The 24548-nt window shown below is 50.5% G+C and overlaps 1 protein-coding gene across 1 annotated transcript in view; it reads right to left on the bottom strand.

Moving 5' to 3' along the window:
• Positions 1-1005: 1005 nt before the first annotated feature.
• The window catches only part of SFT2D2 (SFT2 domain containing 2), a 289529-nt gene continuing 265986 nt past the window's right edge, over positions 1006-24548 (bottom strand). Inside the window, exon 8 of the mRNA XM_069636462.1 lies at positions 1006-2004. Coding sequence (XP_069492563.1) covers positions 1965-2004 — 40 coding nt within the window. The 3' untranslated portion in view covers positions 1006-1964. The remainder of the gene's footprint in view (positions 2005-24548) is intronic.

Raw genomic sequence — 24548 nt, 5'->3', positions numbered from 1 at the left:
ATAGTAACAGAAGGTGGTCACAGCATACATTAAGAGCAAAGACAGAGCTGGAGAATAAGCAAGAAGTACAGTGTTGCAGCAACGTCTTGCACAGGTAAAGCCAGGATACAGCCTCACATGCCACCACTTAACCGACTACTTTGATATTTCTGCTGTTTAGACCTTGATAAGTTATTGGTTTAGACGTGGTTGCAACAAGCAGTGGGAGGTGTGGGGGGCGATGGAGGAGATGGGGACAGGTTACAGCCACTCCCCAATTATGCAGCAGTCTCAAGTTGGAAACTTCAGAGAATGAAGATGGGAGGAAGGTTAACTTTACATTTCCCTCCAAGACCATACTAGCTGGGTTTTTTTTAATTTCTACTATTACTGTGTCCTTTCATGAGGGGGTAAAATGAACTACGTTGGGCGCACTTTATTAGTGCTTGTGACATCTGGAATAATTATATGTTATTAGCTTTAGGTCACCAGTGTTATGAACTGCCCACTGGACGATCCAGACTTGTGTCGAGCCAGGCCGTCGTTCGCTTGCACTCACACTAGCACGAAACAATGATGTGTAATGTCACCGCTCTCCACGCTCTGCTCTTGTGCAGGCAGGGGCAGCTTCTGACAGAGCAGAACACTTCAGAAGTCTCTGCATTTCTCCTCGTTCCTGTGTGTAGCAACCGCCAATAACAGCGCAGCTAGGACATCCTTTAGGGTTCTGCGCGCTTGGTTGAAGAACAATGGGGTGTTCATGATACCAGCTAGAGATTTAATAAGTGATGATTACTTTTTTTGCTCCTAATCTCACCAACCTGCAGATACAAAGCCCTCAATTTTCCAGTGAATGAGTGAGGCACATTTCGCAGAATCACAGAACAGCCAAATGGTACTGTGAGCAAGTCCCTCGCACACTCCGCCAGGGGATGCAAACTCGGGATTGAAAGATTTTCCAGCCCTCCGATTAACTGCATTTATCAAAGAAAACCTCCCATGCAAAAAGACGCAATGAAGCCCGAGTTAAAATCCAGTTTCCCTTCATTTCCAATATTCAAAGTTGAATTTCAAATCACATTTTGTAAATATCCACACATTCTTCAATCTTTACATTTTTACGGGATCACGTTTGTTTGTATAGGCTACTATTATCACTTTCATATTTTCTTCATTTTTATATATATAAAAAATGCATACACATGGTGAGATTTTTAAGTAAGAAAATACAACAGCCCATTTCCCCATCTAAGGCGAAAACAAACACATTCAGTGCATTCTGTGTTAAAGGCACAACAGCAAAAATAGGGTACATCGCCTTTAACTCCTGAGACTACATTTTCTTATGCAGCAAGCCAAGTGCTTGCTAGCGTAAAGGTGACAAGGCAACGTTATCTGAATCATAGTTTATATACTACAAAGGAATGATAGCTTATGCGTTGACGAATGACTATTAAAAGTGTTATACACCTGCACTGAACTGACAGTCCGCTCCAAAAAGTGTTGATCCCTCACTGCAAAAAATTTGGAGGACTCAAAACTATCTGTAAACAGTGCGGCACCATACGTGATGACAATTATAGGTAACAGATCATCTAAAAAAATAAAAAATGGTCCTTGCAGAAAGTGAAGTGAATCAAACTTTCCAGTAAGTCGAAAACTAGCTTGACATCTACCGTAAGAGAAATCGATAGAAGTCTTCATTTTTGTGCTACATTAAACATGATTTCACAAAAGGCTTTACAATATAGTCCTAATAAGGCAATTGTATATACAAAATTAGTCAAATAGGTGTAAACCTTTCTCCTTCTCTTGGAGCCAATAAATAAGAACGGCGTTACTGTGCACACTACGGTACTAGATTAATTATCAAACACAGAAAGGCACAGTTCAGGACATGACAAGAAACATCTTGTACAACTACAAAATTAACCAGCAGAATATTTTGGTGAAGTTCGCAGTGGTTTCCAGTTCTAGGACAATCTTCATGACAAACACGCAGAAAAGCATTTTTTCGCAGCATCTCTGTAGAAGGGAGAGAACACAAATAATGGTTACTGGACTAACGATTGTTGCAGGTGTGCACTAAAACAATGAAAAATGCAAAGTGAAAGAAATGGCGTCCAAAATTCGAAGAGAACGACATTACATACGCCATAGGTTGGCTGGATGTTAATGGTAAGAGACCAAAACCGTAGTATTTTGTATCATATAAGGTATGATCAATTACTTTTTTTACGTTCCTCTTGGGAAAGATGTTCTTTGCAAATTTCCCTTCATAGATGTCTATGAGACAGGCTAGTTGTTTGCTGGTTTTGAACCCTGTCCTGACGAAGTAAGTAAAGCCTTCAGCAGTGCTCCAGATAAAATTTGGAGGTGGGATTATTTTACTCCCCATTTTTTAAAGTTGGGAGTAAACGGATTTTTTAAATCCTTCACATCCCTAATTTTGGGGGTTCGCCCCTTAACTCGGCAGAACCCAACATAACATTGCATTTTTGCATGGGGGAGCTGTTACTTAATCTTCCGTTCACCCACATTGTCAACACCCTCCTCAGTTAACCGGATAAAATAACCCAAATCTTACATCGCAGTACCTAGTCTTGCAGCAGAGATACAAAATTGGCCAAGCCGAGACCACTCCTATCAGTGTCCGGAGTTGGCTCCCCTCCCTCCATCAGAATCATTCTAGTCACCCAACAGTTAAGTGTTTGAGATCCCCGTCCCCGTCGCTGCATCATACCAGCAGGGAAGGGGAATGTTAGCATCAATGTATGCCACTGCCTCGTCAGCTATCATGAAAAATAGGGTTTTCGTGTTGGAATCTTAGCCACGCTGGGAAGAGCATAGCGTACTGCACAGATCTGTCCCTTAGCAGCTTTTTTACTCCTATGAATGTTCAGCGTTCTATCTGGACCGCAGTGGAGAAGTCAGGGTACACATGTATAACAGTCGACTCGTAGCGGAAGGGGCTCTTCTCCCTAGCCAGGCGTAGTATGAGATCCCGGTCACGTTAATTTAACAATCACACTATCACTGGTTTGGGTTTAGCCCCAGGCCTGGGCTTCGCAGCAGGTGATCGGTGGGCCCGCTCCACTACGAAGGATGACGAGAAAGGAGGGTCCCATAGCAGTTCCTTGAAGAGGGATTCTATTGTAGTCTCCATAGGCTCTCTGTCAAAATACCTCGGCAGGCCAACCAGCTGTATATTGTTGTGCTTAGAGCGTGATCCTAGGTCATCACAGCGCTGCAGAGCCAGTTTAAGATCCTTGGATATGGGGGGGCGCTCGGGAGCCGGCATTCAAGAAGGCCGCCGGCATTTGAGCTCTGAGATTCAGCAGAGGAGGAGGCCTGTGCATGCTCAAACTGAGCCATATAGTTTGAAACCTTCTGTGGAACGTCAGAGCAGAGACACAATCTGTTCAAACTGCAGGGAAATACTGTGCCGGAAAGAGAAAGACAAGGCCGTCCGAAGAACAAGCCGGCTCCCAGCCCAGCTGACGGCTTGCATCAGATTGAGGGACAGGTACGCAGCACAGGTAGCAGGCCGGGCTGTGTGCGCCACCGGAGAGCTAAAAGGGCTGAGGAGGCGGCCCTAGGAGGGAAGGAGTGCTCTGGGGCTACAGCTGTACATCGTTGAGGAAAGTGACTTCATCCCCTGCTGTGGCGAGCTCCAGGAAAAACTGCAAGGTGGCGTGACACCCCCCACCCCCTCCCACGGGGATTGGGACAAGAGGCTTCAGCCCCTGGAGCTCCTAGTTGCAGGCAACCCAGCAGATCGGAGCGGGGCCGGAGTGCTGAGTGGATCTGCCCGAGGAGGTGGTCAAAACCAAGTCATTGATGAGCTGAACCATAAAAATGCACTGAAGGGGACGATTTGACAAGGGAACGAGGCGACTTAGTCACGGCCCCTCCACAGAGTAGCTGCAGATACTTGTGTGTGGAGAACTCCCCTCTTTCTGTATGTGGTAGGCACTGGGGGCTGTAACACACAGTGTGAGCTGAAAACTCCTTAAGGCGAGAGGGGGGCATCTTAAAATTTGGGGGGTCTCCCAGAGTCTTTTGGGCATATTATAGCTGGCAATAGGCAGCGAAGCATTGCTGGAAAAGGTGCTGGCTGAAACCCCGGAAGGGTGTGACTGCCGCCAGCGGGATTACATTCAGACACCACATTGACTCTGGATGGAGCAGCAGGTGGAACCCCGATGTGTCTCTGGGACAGACAGGAGTGGAGCGCAGCCGCAGTTGAATGGCAAAGGGAGGCAGGAAGCAGGGCTACCTGCAGTGCACCCAGAAGGAGGGTCTGGCACTTCATAGGGGCACCTTGACAAGGATGACCGGAACCGAAGCTGCAACAAGTTCTGGCCTGAAGAAGACCATGGTAGAGCTTTAACCAGACCGTCCTTCAGAACGGAGTCTGGTGCTGGCAGAAATGAAGACTGGTTTTGCAGCCATTAACACCAAGATGGCATGGCATAAAAGATGGACAGAATGCAGGAGAGGATAGAAAAGGAAAGTGGGCGGCTTAGAGAATAGCAGCACAGGGTCAGAGTGTTGGAACGCACGAGTGGCGAGGTTACAGCTGCGATTCGAGGCCTACATAAGGAGGTCAAGGAAATGCAGGACAAAAACGAAGATTTGGAAGCACGATCCAGACGTAACAATGTTCGGGTCACAGGGATCCTGGAGTCCATACTATCACATAATATGCAGCAATTCATGGAAACCTTCTTCAAGGAGGTGCTTCAAGGCCCGGAGCTATCATCCCAGTTCTTAGTCGAGAGAGCAAATAGGATCTCGGGACAGGCTCCGAGACCGGGGCAAAATCCTCACCCGGTCATTGCAAGACTTTTAAACTACCGCGACAGGGGCGTCATCTTGAGAAGAGCACGGGAACTGGGCGATGTACAGTATGAGGGGGCGAGATTATGCTTTTTTCAAGATTTTACACCTACTGTACAAAGAGCACGTATATCCTTTTTGGCAGTGAAGAAACTCCTACCAGATAGACAAATACAGTATACAATGTTATATTCCTCTAAGTTGATGGTGGTGCACGGTAACAAGACTTTATTCTTTATGGACCCTGCTAAGGTTGCTGCTTTTGTTAAGTCCCTGCCTAAGCATTGAAGGCCCTGGTTGTTCAGGTGTTGTTGCTCAGTTTGTGGGAAACCTCTGTCGGGTCTGGGAAATAGGCCGATTCTAGGCAATAAGAAATAATAGGGTGAGTAGGGAATGTTTGACCCTGCAGCGGGGTGTGACGATATAATGTAATGAATAAGATCATTAGCTAAATATCCTCTGGTGAAGGGCCTGCTCCTCCCCGAAGGGGGAGCTGATGTGGGTGGAGTGTTGGTGGTTCCTGTGTCCGATGCCCCTGGGTAGGCATCCCTGGTTGAAATGGTTAACGACACTGGGAGGTGGTCACTTTTGGTTAGGGGTTGGCAGTAGGGGTGGGGCTGCCCGCAGCTGAGGCTGTCTTGGGGAAGGGAAGGATGAAGTTTCGGTGGGGATGGGATGGCGGGTGTGTTGGAGTTGTTGTGGTTCTTGATAAAAAAGGTTCATGTGTTTGACGATGTATTAGCATAGTGCACTGATGGGCTATGCAATTGTTGGATTTAGTATGGTAGAAGGCGACGCTGTTAACAAGGTAAATGGTGAAGGGCACAAGTCTTGATAGTTGTACCCTCCTTTGCTGGAATGTGAAGGGCCTTAATAATTATGCAAAAATGTGCAAGGTTGTAGCATACAGCGAGCAGCATGGTGGTACAATATTGTTTCTTCATGAGACCCACTCGCTGGGAAGGCTGAATGTATTACGCATCTTTCTCTTCTTACTCACGCAGTATGTTAATAATTATTCATACATTCCTGGGGTTTAGGTTCTCTGAGCAAAAGTGCGATCCTGAGGGGAGGTATGTTATAGTGGCTGGGGGGGCTGGCAGGTAGCCCTTTCACATTGGTGAATGTATACGGGCCAAATGTGGAAGATTCTGGTTTCTTTGCATCCTTGTGGGATAAATAATTGCAATATTTGCATGTGCACTTAGTTGTGGCAGGGGATTTGAAAACAATATTGCATGCAGAGCTAGATAAATCAACCGTGGGGGTGCGACCCGACACCCGGTCGCTAAGGCGCTTCAGGGGGGAATGTCAGAACTAGGCTGGTTTGACTTCTGCAGGGCTTTACACCTGAGCGAGAGGGGCTATTCCTTTTATTCATCAGTGCCTGACACAAATTCATGCATCGATTATATGCTAGCAGGGTCAGGGCTGTTTCGAGACAGTATATCTTGTAAAGATAACGCAGCGGACATGGTCAGACCACTGCCCTGTGGTATGGCATTTTTGATTGGCTGGCTTGTCATCAGCACAGTGTTAGGGAGAATGGTCATTTCTGTGCTAATTCCCTTCTACCTTCGAGTCCCCCCCCAGCTCTTTTGCTGGACTTTAGGACTTTTAATTTTTATCCTGGAGAGAGAGAGACCTTTTTCCCACTCTTTCATGTATTTTTCTTTGGATCTGAACCCTGTGTTTCCTTTGGTTTTAGAGTCTGACAAACCTCATAGACATCTTTTTACATTGCGACACACAACACCCTCAGCACTGTGTCACAGAGAAATCCTTTGGATTTCTGCTAAGGTTGAACTACCTTCTCTTGAATAAACTACTGTTTCTAAGAGTAGTAAAGTGAAATTGACTTTACTTACCTTTTTCTCTTTGGAGACCAAGCACACACTATCTTCTATAGAGAGCTGTAGGGGTCACTTAGTATCCCCTTTGTCTACCTTCTCATGTAACATTTTTATGTTACACTTTCTACAATTAATATGCTGGTGCCAGTTTATTTTTTTCTTACCATTGTGCGTTTTTACCACAAGCTGCATTCGCAGCTGCAGTATTGCACCCTTGGAGGACAGCGACCCTGCTGTGTGAGTGCCAGTTAGGCTGCGAATTAATGGGAGAAACTTGCATAAAAGGTGTTGTCTTTTGCAAGGAAGGCAGAGTCAACCACTGGACGCAGGAACCGAAGAAGAAACTGGAAGAGTAGCTTGCTGCCCCCTCCTGGACCGTTGGTTTTCCCCTGCTGCAGTGCTGAAGCCCCGAATTTCTAATCGACTAGATAAGCCCGGAAAGGACGACTTCACTCCTTGGGTTGGTGGGACAAATTCATCCCCAAGATGAACTCAACTGGGACCCCTCTGATGGCTGTACGTCTTTGCTGCTGCAGGAACCGAGTGCCAGGGGACAGGAACACCAGAATCGCGTGCATTGCCTTTCAGCTGGACCCGAGCTCCAGGAAGACCCTCCGGACTCCCTCGAAGCAGGACTAACCAAGCCTGAGCCACCTCAACAGAGGGCTGGACCCCAGAAGCAAGGAAAGTCCACAAGGTGTCCAAGAACCACGGTGGTGATATTTGCGAGTAGCTGAAAAACGCGAAGTGCCACTGATCTGAATTTTGCCCATTTCTGTCGCCAACCTTCAAACCGTAGTGCAGGAGTCCCCAGACGTCCTCCCTCTTATCCCCACGACTAAGGCCCAGGAACAACAGGATCTGCAGGACTACAACAGGAACAGAAGCCAGCTGGAACCTTTTCTTCAGACTCAAGGTACTTTGAACTAGGGGTACTTAGCCCTTTTTGTGTGCAGCTTACTTGCTCTCACTGGAGACTTGCGTTGGCTGCCCTTTGCATAGTTGCTTGTAGCTTTGCCCCTCACAAGCCTTCCAGCTTGTGGCCCAACAGTGATTATTTTTACAACAAAACTAACATTGTGCAAGACGTTTGTGCTATCTACAAGAAGTGCATCAGCCCCCCTAGTCTTTGCTCAATTCACATTGGCTATCCTGGCTCCCTCAAGACTCTTCTTACCCTCTGACTTTGAGCTAAACTGTCCCTACAAAAGGTCATCCATATAGCTGGGAAAGGGTTAACCAATATTTCATTGGGGGATTGAAATGAGCTTGCCTATTTGAGAAACTTGTTAACCTGGGTTTCCTTCCCTAGCCTTTTCCTTTTTTGCCATAATTTCAGTATTACAATTTAAGTATGAAAAGTGATGTATTAATGTTCAGTGTCCTAACTATTGAAGTCACCTCAGGGTGTAAGGAGTATCTGTGTGCCAGCCCAAAAGGCTATTTACTTACTTTATTGAACTGAAAGAGTGTATGGTGAAGTGTATTTTAAGTGTTGCATATTGCTCCCTTCTAAAGAAGGCTTATTTTAAAACGGACTGTTAAATTAATAAATAATTATTTAATCAAGCAACCTTGAGTATAAGTGTTATTTGAATACCTGTCACTGTAAATCTCTATGTTTCAACCCTACAGCTCACATTGAGATAAGCCTGGCTGCTCAGTCACTCTACCAACTTGTGTATTACAGGCCTATGCCAAAGGTTGGGTTACCTATTGCCAAGAAGACAACGCTGGTGTAGTCTCCCACAGGGTTACTACATACAATCTTGCCTAACACAGCCTCGCTGGCGTTTCAAGGGTAAAGCCTTACTAGATGTGGTCTACCGTAGTGAAGTACATGAAATTGTTAAAGCATACTTTGCGATTAATGTGGGCTCCGTACAATCCGCTGGCACTCTCTGGGAGGCACACGGAGGGGACGCTGTATCTCAGTCGAGTGTGGGGTGTTGAAAAGCATCTGAAATAGACTGAATCAGCTGGATCGCGCCCTACTGAATTTCGAGAGGGGCAGGGGGGACAACGGACTGCTCTGAATTCCTAGCTGAAAATCGGGGAGGTTCTGGATGAATTGTGAGGCAAAAAGGGAGGTGCGAATCTTGGCTATGCCTCAACTGGCCGACAGATATGGGGAAGAAGGCAGACCGGGCCACTACCTGGTGAGAATGCTGAATAGTGCCAGAGATCAGACGGACATTACAGCGATACGTCGCTCAGACGGGACCCTGGCGACGGACCCTGGAGATATCCTAGCTGAATTCTGGCGATTCTAAGAGAATTTATACGCCGAAAGGGATACAAGGCATCCAGACAGCTTCTGTAATTTTGTGGATAATGTTCCCCTGAACCTGCTTAGCGAACAGGCTGTGGAGGTACTGAGTACCCGCTGTTACGGCGGAGGACATCCTTCAAGCAATTAGATATCTTCCATCGGGTTAAGCTCTGGGATTACTTCAGAATTATTTAAGGAATTTGGCCCGGGGTTTGCACAATATTTGCTAAAAGTGTGGGACGAGGGACTTAAGGTAAGATGTTTTCCCCATAAATTGCAGGAAGGAATATGGAACAAGTTACTTACCTGTAACTGTTGTTCTCCAGCATGGGTCTGGCATGGATTCACATGCTCATGAATATTCCCCGTCGTCAGGCTGGGAATCCTCGGTAAAGAAAAAACCAGTATCAGTTTCGTTTCTGATCTGTCTTTCGTAGTAATAACCAATCACTGGTCTCTGCGTCATACTGACCACAGCCAATGACTGCCCTCTACCTAAGCACCGCCTCTGGCAGCCATCTTCAGATTTGGAAGCACGTGAAGTGGCAGTATGACCAAGTGAAGAGCCGCAGAGGGGTAGGCGGGAGGGTTCGCATGTGAATCCATGCCAGACCCATGCTGGAGAACAACAGTTACAGGTAAGTAACTTGTTCCTTCTCCAGCATGGGGTCTGGCATGGATTCACATGCTCATGAATAAAGAATACATAGCAGTACACACATGCACAACCACGGGAGGTGGCAAAGGCTCAACATTAAGCATTGCATCAAACTCAACATTAAGCATCTTACCTCCTCACCAGGCTCACCTCAGGCGAACAGGTTGCGCAGCACTGGTTGGCCGACCCTGGACTCCTCCCTGGAATCCCGATCGACGCAGTAGAACTTCGTGAAGGTGTGCGTCGACCTCCACGTAGCAGCCCTGCATATGTCCAGCAGGGGCACACCAGAAAGGAACGCCGTGGTAGCTGCGATCGCTCTGGTGGAATGGGCTCTCGGATGGCCGGGCAGCGGTCGGTTTGCCAACCGATGACAGTTCATGATACAGCCGGAGAGCCATCTGGAAATGGAAGCCTTCGAGAGAGCCTTCCCCTGATTGACAGGTCCAAAGTTCACAAAGAGTTGTGACGTCTTCCGAAAACACTTTGTGCGGTCCACGTAGAACTTCAGCGCTCTAGCCACATCCAGCGAGTGCAAAGTCCTCTCAGCCGGCGACGAAGGCGACGGGAAGAATACAGGCAACACCAAGGGTTCGTTGAGATGGAAGTCCGACGGTACCTTGGGCATGAAGGAGGGGTGCGTCCTGAGCACTACCCTCGTGTCGTGAAAAGTCAAGTACGGGGCCTTGCAGGAAAGGGCCTGGATCTCTCCCACCCGTCGTGCGGAGGTGATGGCCACAAGAAACGCGGTTTTCCACGACAGAAACTTCAACGGGGCCGAGTGCAGAGGCTCGAACGGAGGTCCCATGAGCTTGGTCAGCACCACGTTGAGCTCCCACGCCGGGGCCGGAGCCTTCACCGGCGGGAACGATCTGAACAGTCCCTTCATGAACTCTTTCACCAGACGATGAGACCACAAGGACGTCCGTCCCGTGGTTCTGGTGTATCGGGAGATCGCAGCAAGATGAATCTTGATGGACGCGTGTGCCAGTCCAGCTTTGGCCAGCGTCAGCAGGTACGGCAGAACTTGGGGAGCCGTAATCCGTAGAGGGTTAATCTTCTGTGCGTGGCACCAGACAGAGAACCTCTTCCATTTGTGTCCGTAGCATTTAAGAGTCGAGGACGCCCTGGCCTTTGCAAGAACCTCTCTGCAGTCGGCCGGTATGTCGTATCCTCCAAACTCTAGCGCTGCAGGAGCCAGGCCTACAATTTCAGCGATTTCGGGTCGTGGTGGAGGATGGCGCCTCCTTCCCTGGAGAGCAGATCCGCGTCCACCGGCAGCTTGATTGGCGGGGACGCTGACAAGTCCAGAAGGTCCGGGAACCATATCTGCCTCGGCCACGCAGGTGCGACGAGGATCATCCTGCACCGTGACCTCTTGAGCTGGTTGACGAGCCGGATTAGCAGCGGCAAAGGAGGGAACGCGTAGAGGAACAGGCCCTCCCAGGGGAACGAGAAAGCATCGCCCATGCTCCTCGCCTGGGGAAACCTGCTGGCGAACCTCCGGCACTTGGAGTTTGTCGCCGTCGCGAACAGGTCGATCTGGGGTGTGCCCCACCGTCGGAAGAGGCGATCCACTAGATCCTGCCGTAGTTCCCACTCGTGGCACGAGCGCAGCTCCCTGCTGAGTGAGTCGGCGATGGTGTTTTTTATCCCTGCCAGATGAAACGGCACCAGAAACATCCCTTGGGCGACTGCCCAATGCCACAGGTCCTGCGCCTCCTTGGACAGTGCTGGGGACCTGGTTCCGCCCTGTTTTCTGATGTAAAACATGGTGGTGGTGTTGTCGGTGAAGATCCTCACCACCTTGCCCTTGAAGGACGGAAGGAAGGACCTGAGGGCCCAAAACACTGCACGGAGCTCCAGGACGTTGATATGTAAGGATTTCTCCGTCGGGAGCCAAAGGCCCCTTGAGTGCAGATTTTCGGTGTGCGCTCCCCACCCTTCCAGGGAGGCATCCGTGGTCACTGTCTCCTGGTGGGCTGGGGTCTGGAAGTCCATGCCCACCGTCAGATGCGCGCGGGTGCCCCACCACCGGATCGCTCGTAGGAAACTCTCGTCGAGTGTGATCCTTTCCTCGAAGCTGCCCGTCGTTTGGATCCAGCGCGCGTCCAGGAACTCCTGCAACGGGCGCATCCGGAGCCTGCACATGGGAATGAGGTAGATGCAGGAAGACCTCATTCCGAGGAGGGACTTGATGGACCTCACCTTGGCCGCGTCGGCCACCAACATCCGCTGCACCTTGCCCAGGATGGTCCTGGTCCTCTCCTCCGACGGGGAGGCCAGAAGGGACACTGTGTTGAGCCTCGCTCCCAGAAACAGAGTGTCTTGCGCGGGTACCAGGTGGGATTTGCCGTAGTTCATGGAGAATCCCAGGTCCGTGAGAAGTTGGACGGTCCTTGCCGTGTGAACCACGGCGAGCTCCCTTGTCTTGGCTCGGATGAGCCAGTCGTCCAGGTAGGGGTAGACGTGGATCCCTTCGCGGCGCAGCTGAGCCGCCACCGGTGCGAGGCACTTGGTGAACACCCTGGGTGCCGACCGTAGACCGAAGGGGAGGGCTTTGAACTGGTAATGCCGCCCTTGGACCACAAACCTGAGGAATTTTCGGTGCCCCTTCAAAATGGGAATATGGAAGTAGGCATCCTCCAAATCCAACGACGACAGGAAGTCTCCTTCCTCCAGCTGACCCAGAACGTGCTGGAGGGTGACCATCCGGAACTTTTGCGCCTTGATGAACTTGTTCAGACGTCGCAGGTCCAGGATGGGGCGCCATCCCCCCGTCTTCTTCTTCACGAGGAAGTATCTCGAGTAGACTCCGGAGCCCCGAAGCCTCTTTGGGACGAGTTCGATGGCGCCCTTCTTGAGCATCGCCTTCACCTCCAGGAGAAGTTGAGGGACGTGAAGTTCTTTCTTGGCCACGGGGGGGACGCGCGGACACTTTCTTTGAAACTCAAGCGCGTGGCCCCGGGCCAAGGCGTCCAGCACCCAACGGTCGGTGGAGATGGACTCCCACACGCTGACGAAGCTCGCCAGCCGGCCTCCCACCGGGGTTCTTCGGTGGGGGCCCGACCCCCCGGCCGGTTCAATCCTGCTTCGACGAGGCTTTAGCGCCTTGTCCTTGGCGACGACGGCAGGGTCCGCCAGGCTTGCCTCGTCCTCTGTAGGCCTCCTGAGATGACGAGCGGGCCGCTTGACGGTAGGAGGAGAAACCGCCGCCGGAACCTTTGGATGCACCCTTGCCTCCGCTGCTCCGAAAGGGCATCCGTCGTTGTTGCAGAACTCCAAGGGCCCGGGCCGTCTCGGTGTCCGCTTTAATGGCCTGAAGGGAATCGTCCACCGTCTTCCCAAACAGGTTGTTCCCATCGAAGGGCATGTCCAGGACTCTGGTCTGAACGTCTTGACGGAAGTCCGTAGCCTTGAGCCATCCACGCCGCCTAAGGCAAACGCTGTTGCCCAACTGGCGGAACCCAGTGTCGGCGATGTCCGTCGCAACGGTAATGGCGTGGTCCGAAGCCACCTCACCTTCCTGCAGGATCTCCAGGGCCTCTGCCCTCTTGTCGTCCGGCAAGAAGTCCAGCAGGGGAGCCAGTTTGTACCAGAGCTCCCTGTCGTATCGGGCCACGATAGCCAAGGCGTTGGCAGCCTTAATCGTCGTCGCTGCAGACGAGATGACTCTGCGTCCCATAGCGTCCAATTTCTTTCCCTCGCCGTCCAGTGGGGAAGTCGATGTGGAGGCCGCACCCCCCCCCCCCGCTTTTTTCCTGGCCGCCGCGGAGACGACGGAGTCCGGAGTAGGCTGCGCCCTGAGGCACAGGGGGGCCGTGTCCGGGACCCGGTACTTTTTCTCGTACCGGTCTCTTCTAGCTGGCGTCGTGGACGGGTTCTTGAGGAGGGTGAGGCCCTCATCCCAAATGTCGTCCAATAGAGGCACCGCGAGGACCGTCTTCCTCTTGGCCTTGCGCCGCTGATAAAGGAAACCTTCCTTCTTCTTCTCCTCAGGGCAGAGTTGGAAAAGCTCGGATGCCCTGGCGATCATTGAGTGGAACGATCCAATCTCATCGGGCGGAGAAGCCCTGGTGGGAGGCGACGACGGTACATCCTCGTCGTATACCTCGTCGTCCGTACCCGTCGCTGCCGTGTCAGTCCCCGTATCATCCACTCGGGTGGACGGGGAGGAGGGCTGGAAGGGGCGCGACGGCTGAAAAGGAGGTGGAGGGTGGATCCTTCTTTTCTTGGTAGGGGGAACACCAGAAGGTCCCGGTTCTGGGTCCCCCGACGGGAGAGGTTCCGTCGGCAACGGTAGTCTCGTCCTTATCTCAGAGCATAAGGACTGTATAGCCAACAAAATGGCCGCCGAGTTGTCTCGCGGCGCTGGCAGAGGGGAATCCGACGGGCGATCAGGGGCCCCGTCGGTACCCTCGACGATGTCGTCACCTGCGTCGGGATCCATCCCGACGGGCCGGTCTTCTTCCATGCCGAGGCCGTGGCTTAAGACCTCGACCAGCTCCTCCTCCGAGGTTGAGGCCGAATCTACGACGCCCTGCCCCCCCCTTTTTCTTCCCCACGGGGGATTTCACGGGGGTCCTATCGATGGGCACAAAAGAGGACTCCCTCTGAGGTGGCAGGGAGACTCTGAGCCCCGAGGTCCCCACCACTGGTGTAGCCTCCACATGCTGAGCCAGGGCCGCCGCGACAGTTTCGATAGAGGGCTTGGCCGGATGGATTAAGGCCTTCACCACCTTAGGTGCGCTCACCGCCTTATCCTTGAGGGGGGGGACACTGCCTCGCTCCCCCTCCGCCTTCGAGCTCGACCGGGGCCTCTCCAGGAGCTTCGCCGGGTGCTCTGTCTTCCTCTTACCCGACCCAGAGCGTTGGCTCGTGGTTGATGGTGCCGGGGAGGGTGCGCCCTGCCTGGCGCCCGTAGAGCCCGACCGTTCGGCACTCCCGGTGCCAGCGGACTCGCGGTGCTTGGCCTTATGTTGGACCCCCCTCGCCGGGGCATCCTCAAAGGTCTTAGAAGACCGCTCGGATTTCTTCCTCTTCTTCTCGCCGGACGGGCTCTTCCCTTCTAGCCAGTTGGCGAGACGTTGATGGCGGTCCTTCATGGTCCGCTCCGACATGTTGCCGCAAAACGCACAGTTCTTCTCCACGTGCGTCTTGTCCTCATGTAGGCAGTAAACAAAAAGAGTGTTCGTCCTCCTTGAAGACGTTCTGCAGCTGGCATCCAGGGCAGACCCTGAACAGCTTTCCGGGCGTCGAGCTTCCCTTCTCCTGGGCCATGGCCGGGCCTGAGAAACTTCTGGAGTCCTCCAAAAGCGTAGCTCGATGAAATCTTCACCCTTGAGGGGCGCAGACTAATCCGAAACGGGTCCCCGTTGATCGGATGGAGAGTCAGTGGAGCTTGAGGCTCTTTTGACCGAAAAAACGAAGTTTTTGAGAAAAAACGTGAAAAAATAGCACTAACGCTCGAGAGCAATAGCACGAGGATCCCAACACATGAACGTGCGGTAAAAATCTGAAGATGGCTGCCAGAGGCGGTGCTTAGGTAGATGGCAGTCATTGGCTGTGGTCAGTATGACGCAGAGACCAGTGATTGGTTATTACTATGAAAGACAGATCAGAAACGAAACTGATACTGGTTTTTTCTTTACCGAGGATTCCCAGCCTGACGACGGGGAATATTCATGAGCATGTGAATCCATGCCAGACACCATGCTGGAGAACACCCTGCTATTAAAACCAGATAAAGATACACTAGAATGTTACTCGTACAAGCCTATCTCCCTAACCAATGTAGGTACACATTTCTTTTCCAAAATCTTGATGAACGGACTGCAGCCATTTCTCCCATCCATAATACACGCAGACCAGTCAGGCTTTATTCCAGGGAGGAGTACAGCTCTTAATCTAAGGAGGCTTTTTGGGGTGCTGTCCCAGCTAGACCCCCTCAATCCATTCAATAGCAGCACTTGTGGATATGGAGAAAGCCTTCGTTTAGGTGGCATGGAATTACCAGTTTGCAGTGCTTGAAAAGATAGGGACCCCTCTTTACTTTCTGTCGTGTTTTAAGATGCTGTATTCAGGGGTGTCAGCCAGAATCAGGTTGTTTGGAAGACTTTCTGAGGCATTTGGCCTGGGGCGGGAACTCAGCAAGGGTGTCCATTATCCCCACTTTTGTTTACTCTATCGATGGAGCAGTTGGGAGTGAAACTGAGACAGCTTCATGAGCAATGGGGGGTTGGCGCTTGGAGGCACTTGTGAATTGGTTTCAATTCATGTAGATATTATATTGTTTATTAGAACCCCTAGTAGTAATCTAACCCCCCACACCCTCTCATTCAGGAAGTAGAAGCCTTCAGGAGTGTATCAGGGCTGAGAGTGAATTGGTCCAAATCAATTCTGTCCCCGCTTAATCCAACTCACTTAGAAGCCAAGTTGACCGTTGGGGCTCTCTTCTGGTTTCTCTCCTCGGGAAGGTAGCGATTGTCAAACTGATTATTTTACCCAAAATACTGCACTTATTTCTGAATGTCCCAATATGGCCGCGGCCCCAGTTCTTTGCCGAGTTAAAGTTAGTGGTGATTAATTTGCAGTGGAGCCGAAAAATCACCTAGGATTTGATGGGAGTACCTAGTCAGACCATGGATGAGGGGTGGAGACGGGTTGCCAAACTTTGAGCTATACTACTTGGCAGCACAGGTGTCCTTGGTCTCCTACTGGGCGCCAACCTCTGGTAATCCCCACATATTAAATTAGAAAGGAGGGCGACATTCTCATACTTGTTGCAGCACTCCCTGCTTTCATTTAAAATAAATGGCAAGTGCCCCTTCGATCCAGTGGCATGTACAGTACACGCATGGGAGCGGCTATGCCAAAGGTTGCAGATCTCATTTGTGTACACTCCACAACTCAATGTCTGGAATAGTTGGGCCCTGGCCCCAACATGTGACAACAAAATAAGCAGGTACAGGCCAAAGTATGGCGTGCAGACTTCTATCCCGGGGGATCATTTGTATCCTTGCAATAGGTTTGGGAGGAGCTTGGGGATACATTTGGGTTAGTGTTCCAATTCCACAGGCTCCGGGAGGCATGAAGAGCGTGGTCGCCATCATTTCCCTCGAAGCCTGGAATGGTCTCCCTGATGACATATATAGTGAATACCACAAATTACAGGAGGATAGTGGCAACAATATATGCCATGGCTCAAAGTGATACACGTGGGGAAGTAATCACTAGCAGGGCGAAATGGCAAAGGGATATTGGTGAGGAAGTAGGGGATGCTAGGTGTAATTCTATGTGCAAGCAGTCTAGCTTTGAGTGCGATGGAGGTGAAATTTCAAAGCTCTTTTCACGTCCAATGTATGGAGAGTCTTCTCTGCAACTGAAGATGGTGTTGGAAAGAATGTAGGCAATACTATAGCAGCGTGTTTATGGAACACGGAAGGCACTTTAGGTATGAAATGCGGGTTAGTGGCCAGCACTACTTTATTACAGAAAAACCTCAAATACGGAGTTTCGATCACTAGAGCTTGTATTTCCGACAGGCGACGAGCAGAAGTAATGGCCACCAGGAAAGCCAATTTCCAAGACAAGAATTTTAATGATGTCGATGACATTGGTTCAAAGGGGGGTTTCATCAGGGCTGCCAGGACCAAGTTCAGACTCCAGATCGGAGGAAACTTCTTCTTGGGAGGAAAAGTTCTAAACAACCCGTTAAGGAAGTGTTTAACTAGGCAGTCACTGAACAGTGGAGTGGAATGTCTCTTCCGAGTAAATCTCGAGATGGCAGCTAGATGTATCTTAATGGATGAAACAGATAACCCGTTATTTGCCAGGAGCAGCAAGTATGGTAGGAGTTGTTCCGGTGCGATCGCCCTCGGTGCCAGACCTGGTTGACCTGCGCACCATATGCAGAACCTTTTCCATTTGTATGTGTATGAAGCGTTCGTGGAAGGTGCCCTTGCGGCTTGCAAAATACGACGGCAATCCGCTGGAATCGCTAACGCGCCAAACTCTGTGAAATCAGGAGCCAGGCCGTCAGACTGAGGCTGTCCGGGTCGTGATGCCAAACGATCCCTTTCTCCTGAGACAGAAGGTTGGGGATCTTCTGGAACCTCATTGGTTCTGCTGCTGAGAGGTGAAGTAGATCGGAGAACCACACTTGTCTGGCCCACTACGGGGCCACCAGGATCACCCGACAAGGATATCTGTGGATCCATTGCAGAGTCTGACGGATGAGAGGGAAAGCATACAGAAACTTGCCCGTCCACGAGAAGGAGAACGCGTCCCCCAGAGAGTCTAGTTGTGGCCACCTGCTCGCGTACTGGGAGCATTTCTTGTTGTCTCTTGTTGCAAAGAGATCGAGGGCCGGGTGACCCCATTCCGCGAAGATCCGGTGCAGTTGCTGATTGTTCAGTTTCCATTCGTGTAGACAATTCATCTCTTTGCTGAGAGCGTCTGCTTGCACATTTTTTACTCCTGGTAAGTGGAACGCCAACAGCTGTATGTTGTGTTGTAGGGCCCAATGCCAGATCTCCTGGGCTTCCGTCGACAGGCTCTTGGAGCGAGTTCCTTCCTGCTTCCGTAGATAAAACATGGTTGTCGTGTTGTCTGTCATTATTCTCACCATTGAGCCCTTTATCTGTGGCAGAAAGGATTTCAGGGCCCAATGCACCGCCCTCAACTCTAGCAGGTTGATGTGGAGGGAGGACTCTTCCGATGACCAACGACCCTGAACCTGGAAGGAGTCCACATGAGCTCCCCACCCAGTTAGAGAAGCATCCGTAACCACTGTCTCCTGGAATGCAGGCTCCAGTAAGGGCATTCCCTTCGTTAGGTGTATGGAGATTCTCCACCATTGAAGCGCCTGCACGAGCTGGCCGATGGTCAACTTGTCCGACCAGCGTCCTCGAGTCTGTGTCCATTGATCCGCCATGAATTCTTGAAGAGCGCTCATGTAGAGGCACCAGTTGTTTATCAAGGGTATGCAGGACGACATGGTCCCCAGCAGGAACATGTACCTTCGTACCGACACTTAGGCGTCAATCTCCCATTCCGATGCCTTTTGTTGCAGTTTGTGAATCCTTTCGAGGGATGGCTTCACCAGTCCCGACTGTGTGTGGAACTCTGCTCCCAAAAAGACCAAGGTCCTTGAAGGCTTTAACGAGGACTTGTCGAAGTTCACTGCGAAGCCCAAACGTTGCAGGAGGGCCAGGGTGGCATCTAGGCTTTCTTGTGCCCTTTCTGGAGACAGTCCTCTCACTAGCCAATCGTCTAAATAAGGGTACACATGGTGACCTTCCTTTCTGAGCCAGGCTGCTATAGGAGCCAGATATTTGGTGAACGTCCTGGGGGACGATTGTAGGCCGAACGGGAGGACCTTGAACTGATAGTGGGTTCATCCGACGATGAACCGCAGAAATCTTTTGTGCCGTCGACACATCGGGATATGGAAGTATGCGTCCTGTAGGTCTAGTGACGACAAATAATCTCCGGGTTGTATCGATCGGATCACCTCCTGAAGCGTCAGCATTTTGAATTTTAAATCCTTGAGTAGTTTGTTGAGCGCTCGTAGATCTCCCTGTCCTTTTTCTGCCACCGGGACCAGTTCTATTGCCCCTTTCTGCAGCATAAGCGCCACCTCCTGTAGCAGTACTTGAAGGTGGGGCTGGGCCGAGAACACCGGTGGAATGTGTGGTGGCTTGCCCTTGAACTGTAGAGAGTGGCCCAGAGGAATCGTGTCTAAAACCCATCGGTTTGTTGTTATGCGCTCCCACTCGTCGAAGTGACGAGACACTCGACTCCCCAGGAAGCCCTGAAGCATGTCATTGTTGGTTCTTGGTTTGTTTATCTTTCGTCAACGAAGGGTAGGCACTCCGTCGCCTGGAGGTTTGGTAATCTCTTCCTCTACGTGAGGATTGGGCCGCATGCCTGTAGCCTTGGGACGAATAGGAGGGTCTGCTGAAACCTCGGTCTCTAGATGACCCAAACCGGAAGTCACCAGAGGCCCCTCTGAATGGACGAAAGGAATGAAAATTCCTCCCACTCGGCAGGGCTCCGAGTGACCGTGCCGTGTCCGTATCCTCTTTCATGCCCTTCAAGGCTTCCTCAACTTTTTTACCGAACAGTTGTTCCCCTTCACACGGCATATCCAAGACTTTATATTGCACCTCTGGTCTGAACGTAGTGCACTTGAGCCAGGCTTGTCTACGTAGAACTACGCCATTATTGATTTGCTTAAAACCAGACTCGGCTAGGTCGACAGCAATATTTATAGCATGGTCCTTCCCGCACTAGCAACATTGCAGACTTTCTATGTTCCTCAGGCAAATGCTCCAAGATAGGAGCCAGGCGGTGCCACATTTCCCTGTCATATCTAGACATAATCGCCAAGGAGTTGGCTGCTTTTACCGTAGTCGCGCCGACGGACAGCACCTTTTTGCCGAAAGCGTCCTGTCTCCTGGCCTCGTTGTCTGGAGGGGTTGTGCATTTATGTTGAGACCTGGCCTTTCTCGCCGCCGCCAATACCACCGACTCCGGCGAAGGTTGAGATGTCAGGCACTTGGGAGTCGATTCCGGAGCCTTGAACTTCTTCTCCAAACGACCTTTCACTGCCGGTTCAGAGGACGGGTGCCGCATGGTCTTCAGGCTCTCTTGCCAGACATGATCCAAAATCGGGATGGCCAATACGGATTTCCTTCTCTTGCCCATATGATCAAAAAGAAAACAATCCTTTTTCTCCTCTTCAGGAACTAGGCCAAACTCCGAACACGCCTTACTCATCATGGCATTGAATGCACCCACGTCGTCAGGAGGCGATGGATGTGCCGGACTTCTCGGAGCTTCCATCTCCGCTTCAGAGTCCCAAGTGGGTCCCTTGAGGGGGATAGTGAGATGTCTGACCCTTATCCTTCACGGTCAGAGTCCTGTAGTTCTCCTTCTTGCAGGGTAGGACAATCTTCCGGCGCGTGGTAAGCGGCCGTGATCCTGGTCGCCGAGCGAGGAGCCGGGCACGGCTCGTCGGCGAATGGCGTAGACTGTATCCGTGTCAGGGCCCCAGGCTGGGGTATTTGTGTGTCCAAACGCTGTAACAGTTTCTGTAGCGTATTTAGCACCTCCAAGGACAGAACCGCCTGGGGGTTCAGTAATGACGAGGTAGTAGGGATGGAACCCACCCCCAAGAGCGACATCGCGCTGGTCGGCTGCAGACCCAGATCGATTGGGCGCGCGACCGTGTCGCGGTCGTCGTCAGCCGACGAGATGGAGAAAGTCGCCTCTGGTTGAAGCAGGGCCTCCGGCGGGACGGGATCGAAGACCTCCGGTTGCCATCCCATCGACGGGACCACCGTCGACGATATGTTTCCTACCGCCGTAGTTTGACATGTGGGAGGAGCCGCTGATGATGCAGGCGTCGACGAGCGGGCCGTCGGTGAAGCCAGTGGCGCAGGGCCTTGAGGTGCTCCCGTCGCTTTTGGGGCCGACTTGCTGCCCGCGGCCTCTCGACTCAAGGTAGACTTATGACGGTCTCCTGAGGAGGATTTAGATGGATCTTTTCTCTACTTTTTAGATGAGGAGGAAGAAGACGACGCCTTGTGTGAAGAGGAGGAGGCCTTCGAATGTTTCTCTGAATGTTTTTCTGAGGGTCGTTTTTCGGCCGACTCCAAGGTTCGTTTTTCGGCAGCACGTGCCTTCTTCGTCGGGGGTTCCGACTTACTTTTTGAGGCCGTGGAGCCCACCTCTGATGCCGGGTACGCACCCGCTCCGTCGTTGAGCCAATCAACCAGGCGTCTTTTTCGATCTTTGAGGGTTTTTTGGGAGAAACCCTGACAGATTTCACAAGTGTCCGCCGTGTGGTGAGGATGAAGGCAGTAAATGCAGTCCATATGACCATCCCCTTCGTACACCTTCTTAAGGCCGCACGTAGCGCACGGACGAAACAACGCCTTTCCAGACATTCTCTTAAGAAGAACAAACAGTCGCAGAAGTAGAAAGAACAACCTAACAAAATAGCAGATACGCGAGGTAATCCCACCACTTTGGAAGACGGTTGAAATCTGAGGGAGCCGCGGGGCGGAGCTATATATACCCCTACGTCCTAGTGGCACCGGTGTGCGCGGCCCAGAACGACGTGGATAGGACACAAAAGTGTCTGAATTTTTTCCTATGGAAAATGTCTATATAACTTACCGAGGATTCCCAGCCTGACGACGGGGAATATTCTAAGCATGTGAATCCATGAAAGATCCAATGCTGGAGAAAGGTTTATTATAGATACAAATAGGCTAATGTACATTTTGGTGGGTAAGTACTTTGTCATAGAATCATAAACACAATATAAAAAGACAACACAAAGCTTGAAGGTACACAGACCAAAGCATAGACCTTGTTCAGAATCACTAACAGTGTTTCTAGGCAAGTCAGACCTAAGCATACACATTTAGACTAGAACACACCTATTCAGGGGGAGTAAAACCACAAGTTACTTTTAGATTACTTACAGTAATTCAAGGATAGTAGACCCAGTCAGGTATGCAGTGACCCTTGGTCAAGAAATCACTTAGTAAACCAACCCTGTTACCAGGATACTTTTCTGAATAGTGGAACAAAAATTAGAACAGTATAAACCTATAACTACAATCAGGATAACCTTCTGTTATACCAGGTGAGTAAGACCTAATTTTGTAATACACTATTACAGTTGATTTTCAGATCAGTGGAACACAGATTGAGCTAAGCAATAACTCTAACTTATTTTAGGATGGCATAAGGCAGGCCAAGATTAGTAAAACACACAATACGCAAATTGTACAAAGCTATTAAAAGTAGGTAAAACCCAGGGCAAACTTCTTTTAGACAGGCTATACAGCAGGTCAGGAGAAACTAGACTGAAAGAAATAGGGAGGTCAAGCCAACAGCATTACTTTTGGGAAGAGGGGACCCAATTCACAGTTGAGTAAAATATATGATATGATATTTTATTTGTATCGCGCTCACACACAAGTGTTTCAGAGCGCAACAAGGCAAGGGAGGACAAAACAATGATCTTACTAGGCCCAGTGGCATTGAGAATGCCCAGGTGCAGGGGATAGGGAAGGGGGGAAGTGCAAGGGAGAGAGGAGGAGTGGAAAATGCTGAGCAAGGGATAAAACAACAACAACTGGTAGTGCAGCCAGCAAGTTGGCAAGTGCAAGGTTAATGCGCAGAGAAGGGGTCTCTTGTAAGAGCAGGTAAGGGGACTGTAGGGTTATAGATACAGACCCAAGTGCAAGGGTTGCCAGGAGACAGAGGGGGGGTGTGTGGCTGGGTAGGGACCAGGGCCCGAAAATCAGAGGGTAACCAGGTGCTTGGTGCCTAAGCAGACAGATCCGCAGGGGAGAGGAAGAGCAAAGGCAGAAGCAAAGAGGAAGGTCTTGAGGTGCTTCCGGAACCGAAGATGTTCTCAAGTTTCAGAGAGGCAGGGAGACTGTTCCAGAGATAGGACCCAGCAGAGATCTACCCCCAACTCGTTGCTTGGAGAAGCGACTGACCCTGAGGGAGTTGGAGGAGCGAAGAGCCCGAGTAGGAAGGAATTTACAGAGGGAGAGTTGAAGGTATTGTGGACCCAGGGCCCAAAAAGCCTTGAGGACAATGCAAAGGGTTTTGAATTTAATCCTTGCAGCCACTGGAAGCCAATGAAGAGATTTCAAGGCTGGAGAGATACAATCCCAGGGCTTGAGGCCGAGGACATGTCTCGCAGTCCTGCTCTGGATGAGTTGCAGAGGACGGAGAGCAGAAGCAGGGAGATTTAGAAAGAGGTTGCTGTAGTAGTTCAGCCTAGAGAGAAATAGAGCCCGAGAGACAGAGAGCTTCTGCGGGAAGGAGAGGAAAGGAAGAATACCTCTGAGAAGGTGCAGTTGGTAGTTTGACTTCTTAGAGACGTCAGAGATCTGAGGAGAAAAGGAGAGTGTGGAGTCAAAGATAACCCCAAGGTTCTTTGCCTCACAGGTGGGAGCAAGAGGAGGGCCAAGGGAGGCCAGCCAGAGAGTGATAGGAAAGGAGGGCGCAGATGTGTCGATGAGGAGAATCTCTGTCTTACTGGCATTAAGGCAGAGATCATTGGCGGCATACCACTCCTGGATAACAGACAGACAGAGATGAGAGAAGGAGAAGAGGTGGCAGAGGGAAGCCTGAAAATGAGCCGAGTCATTCGCATAGCACTGAAAGTTGGAGCAGAGAGAGTAAAAGATTAGGGGAGATGGAAAGAATTCCCCTTCACCTATGGACAAGGTAAAATATTTACCAAGTCCAAGCAAAATGTTCTGGTGTTGGCACAGGTCAAGAAGATTTATCATAATTATGAAAATCTTAGCCAACGTTCACTTATTTCCTTTTCTGTTATGCCTCTTATGAACTGCATAAAAGCAATCGAGAAACCAGCACAGTATTTCACCCAGAGTACATTTCCACTAGATCAAAAACAAAGAAGACCTGGAATGTACCCCTGCAACATCAGGAGATGCAAAAGGTGCCAACATTTCTTTTAGTTAAGATTTTCATATCAATGATAAATCTTCCTGACCTGTGTCAACCCCAGAACTTTTTGCTTTGACTAGGTAACTATTGTACCTTGTCCCTAGGTAAGGGGAATCTTGTTCCCCGAACACCTAGTATTTTACTCTTTTTATGGGTGACCTTTTTATGTCTCTCCATAGTGAATGGTTGACGTTATAGTTTCCTATACATGTTTGGCTTAGGCTGGGTTGCCCCCTATGTGCTCCCCCAGTTAATTTCTCTTTCGTGTACTTGGGTGAACTACAGTTCCCAAGTAGTAAAGAAGGATTTTCATCCCCCTTTACATTTTATGTAGTGAGGCAGCAAACCCCATCTTATGTGGAGTGCTGGGGAGGCTTCCCTGGTAACATGTTGGTACAATTGCAAGTTTCCTTGAATGGCTGGTGGCAGTGTA

The sequence above is a fragment of the Ambystoma mexicanum genome, chromosome 7p, assembly GCF_040938575.1.
Source record: "Ambystoma mexicanum isolate Mex_15411 chromosome 7p, UKY_AmexF1_1, whole genome shotgun sequence".
NCBI lineage: Eukaryota > Metazoa > Chordata > Amphibia > Caudata > Ambystomatidae > Ambystoma > Ambystoma mexicanum.
The sequence above is the reverse complement of the archived record's forward strand: the minus strand, read 5'-3'. Positions and strand labels throughout refer to the sequence as shown.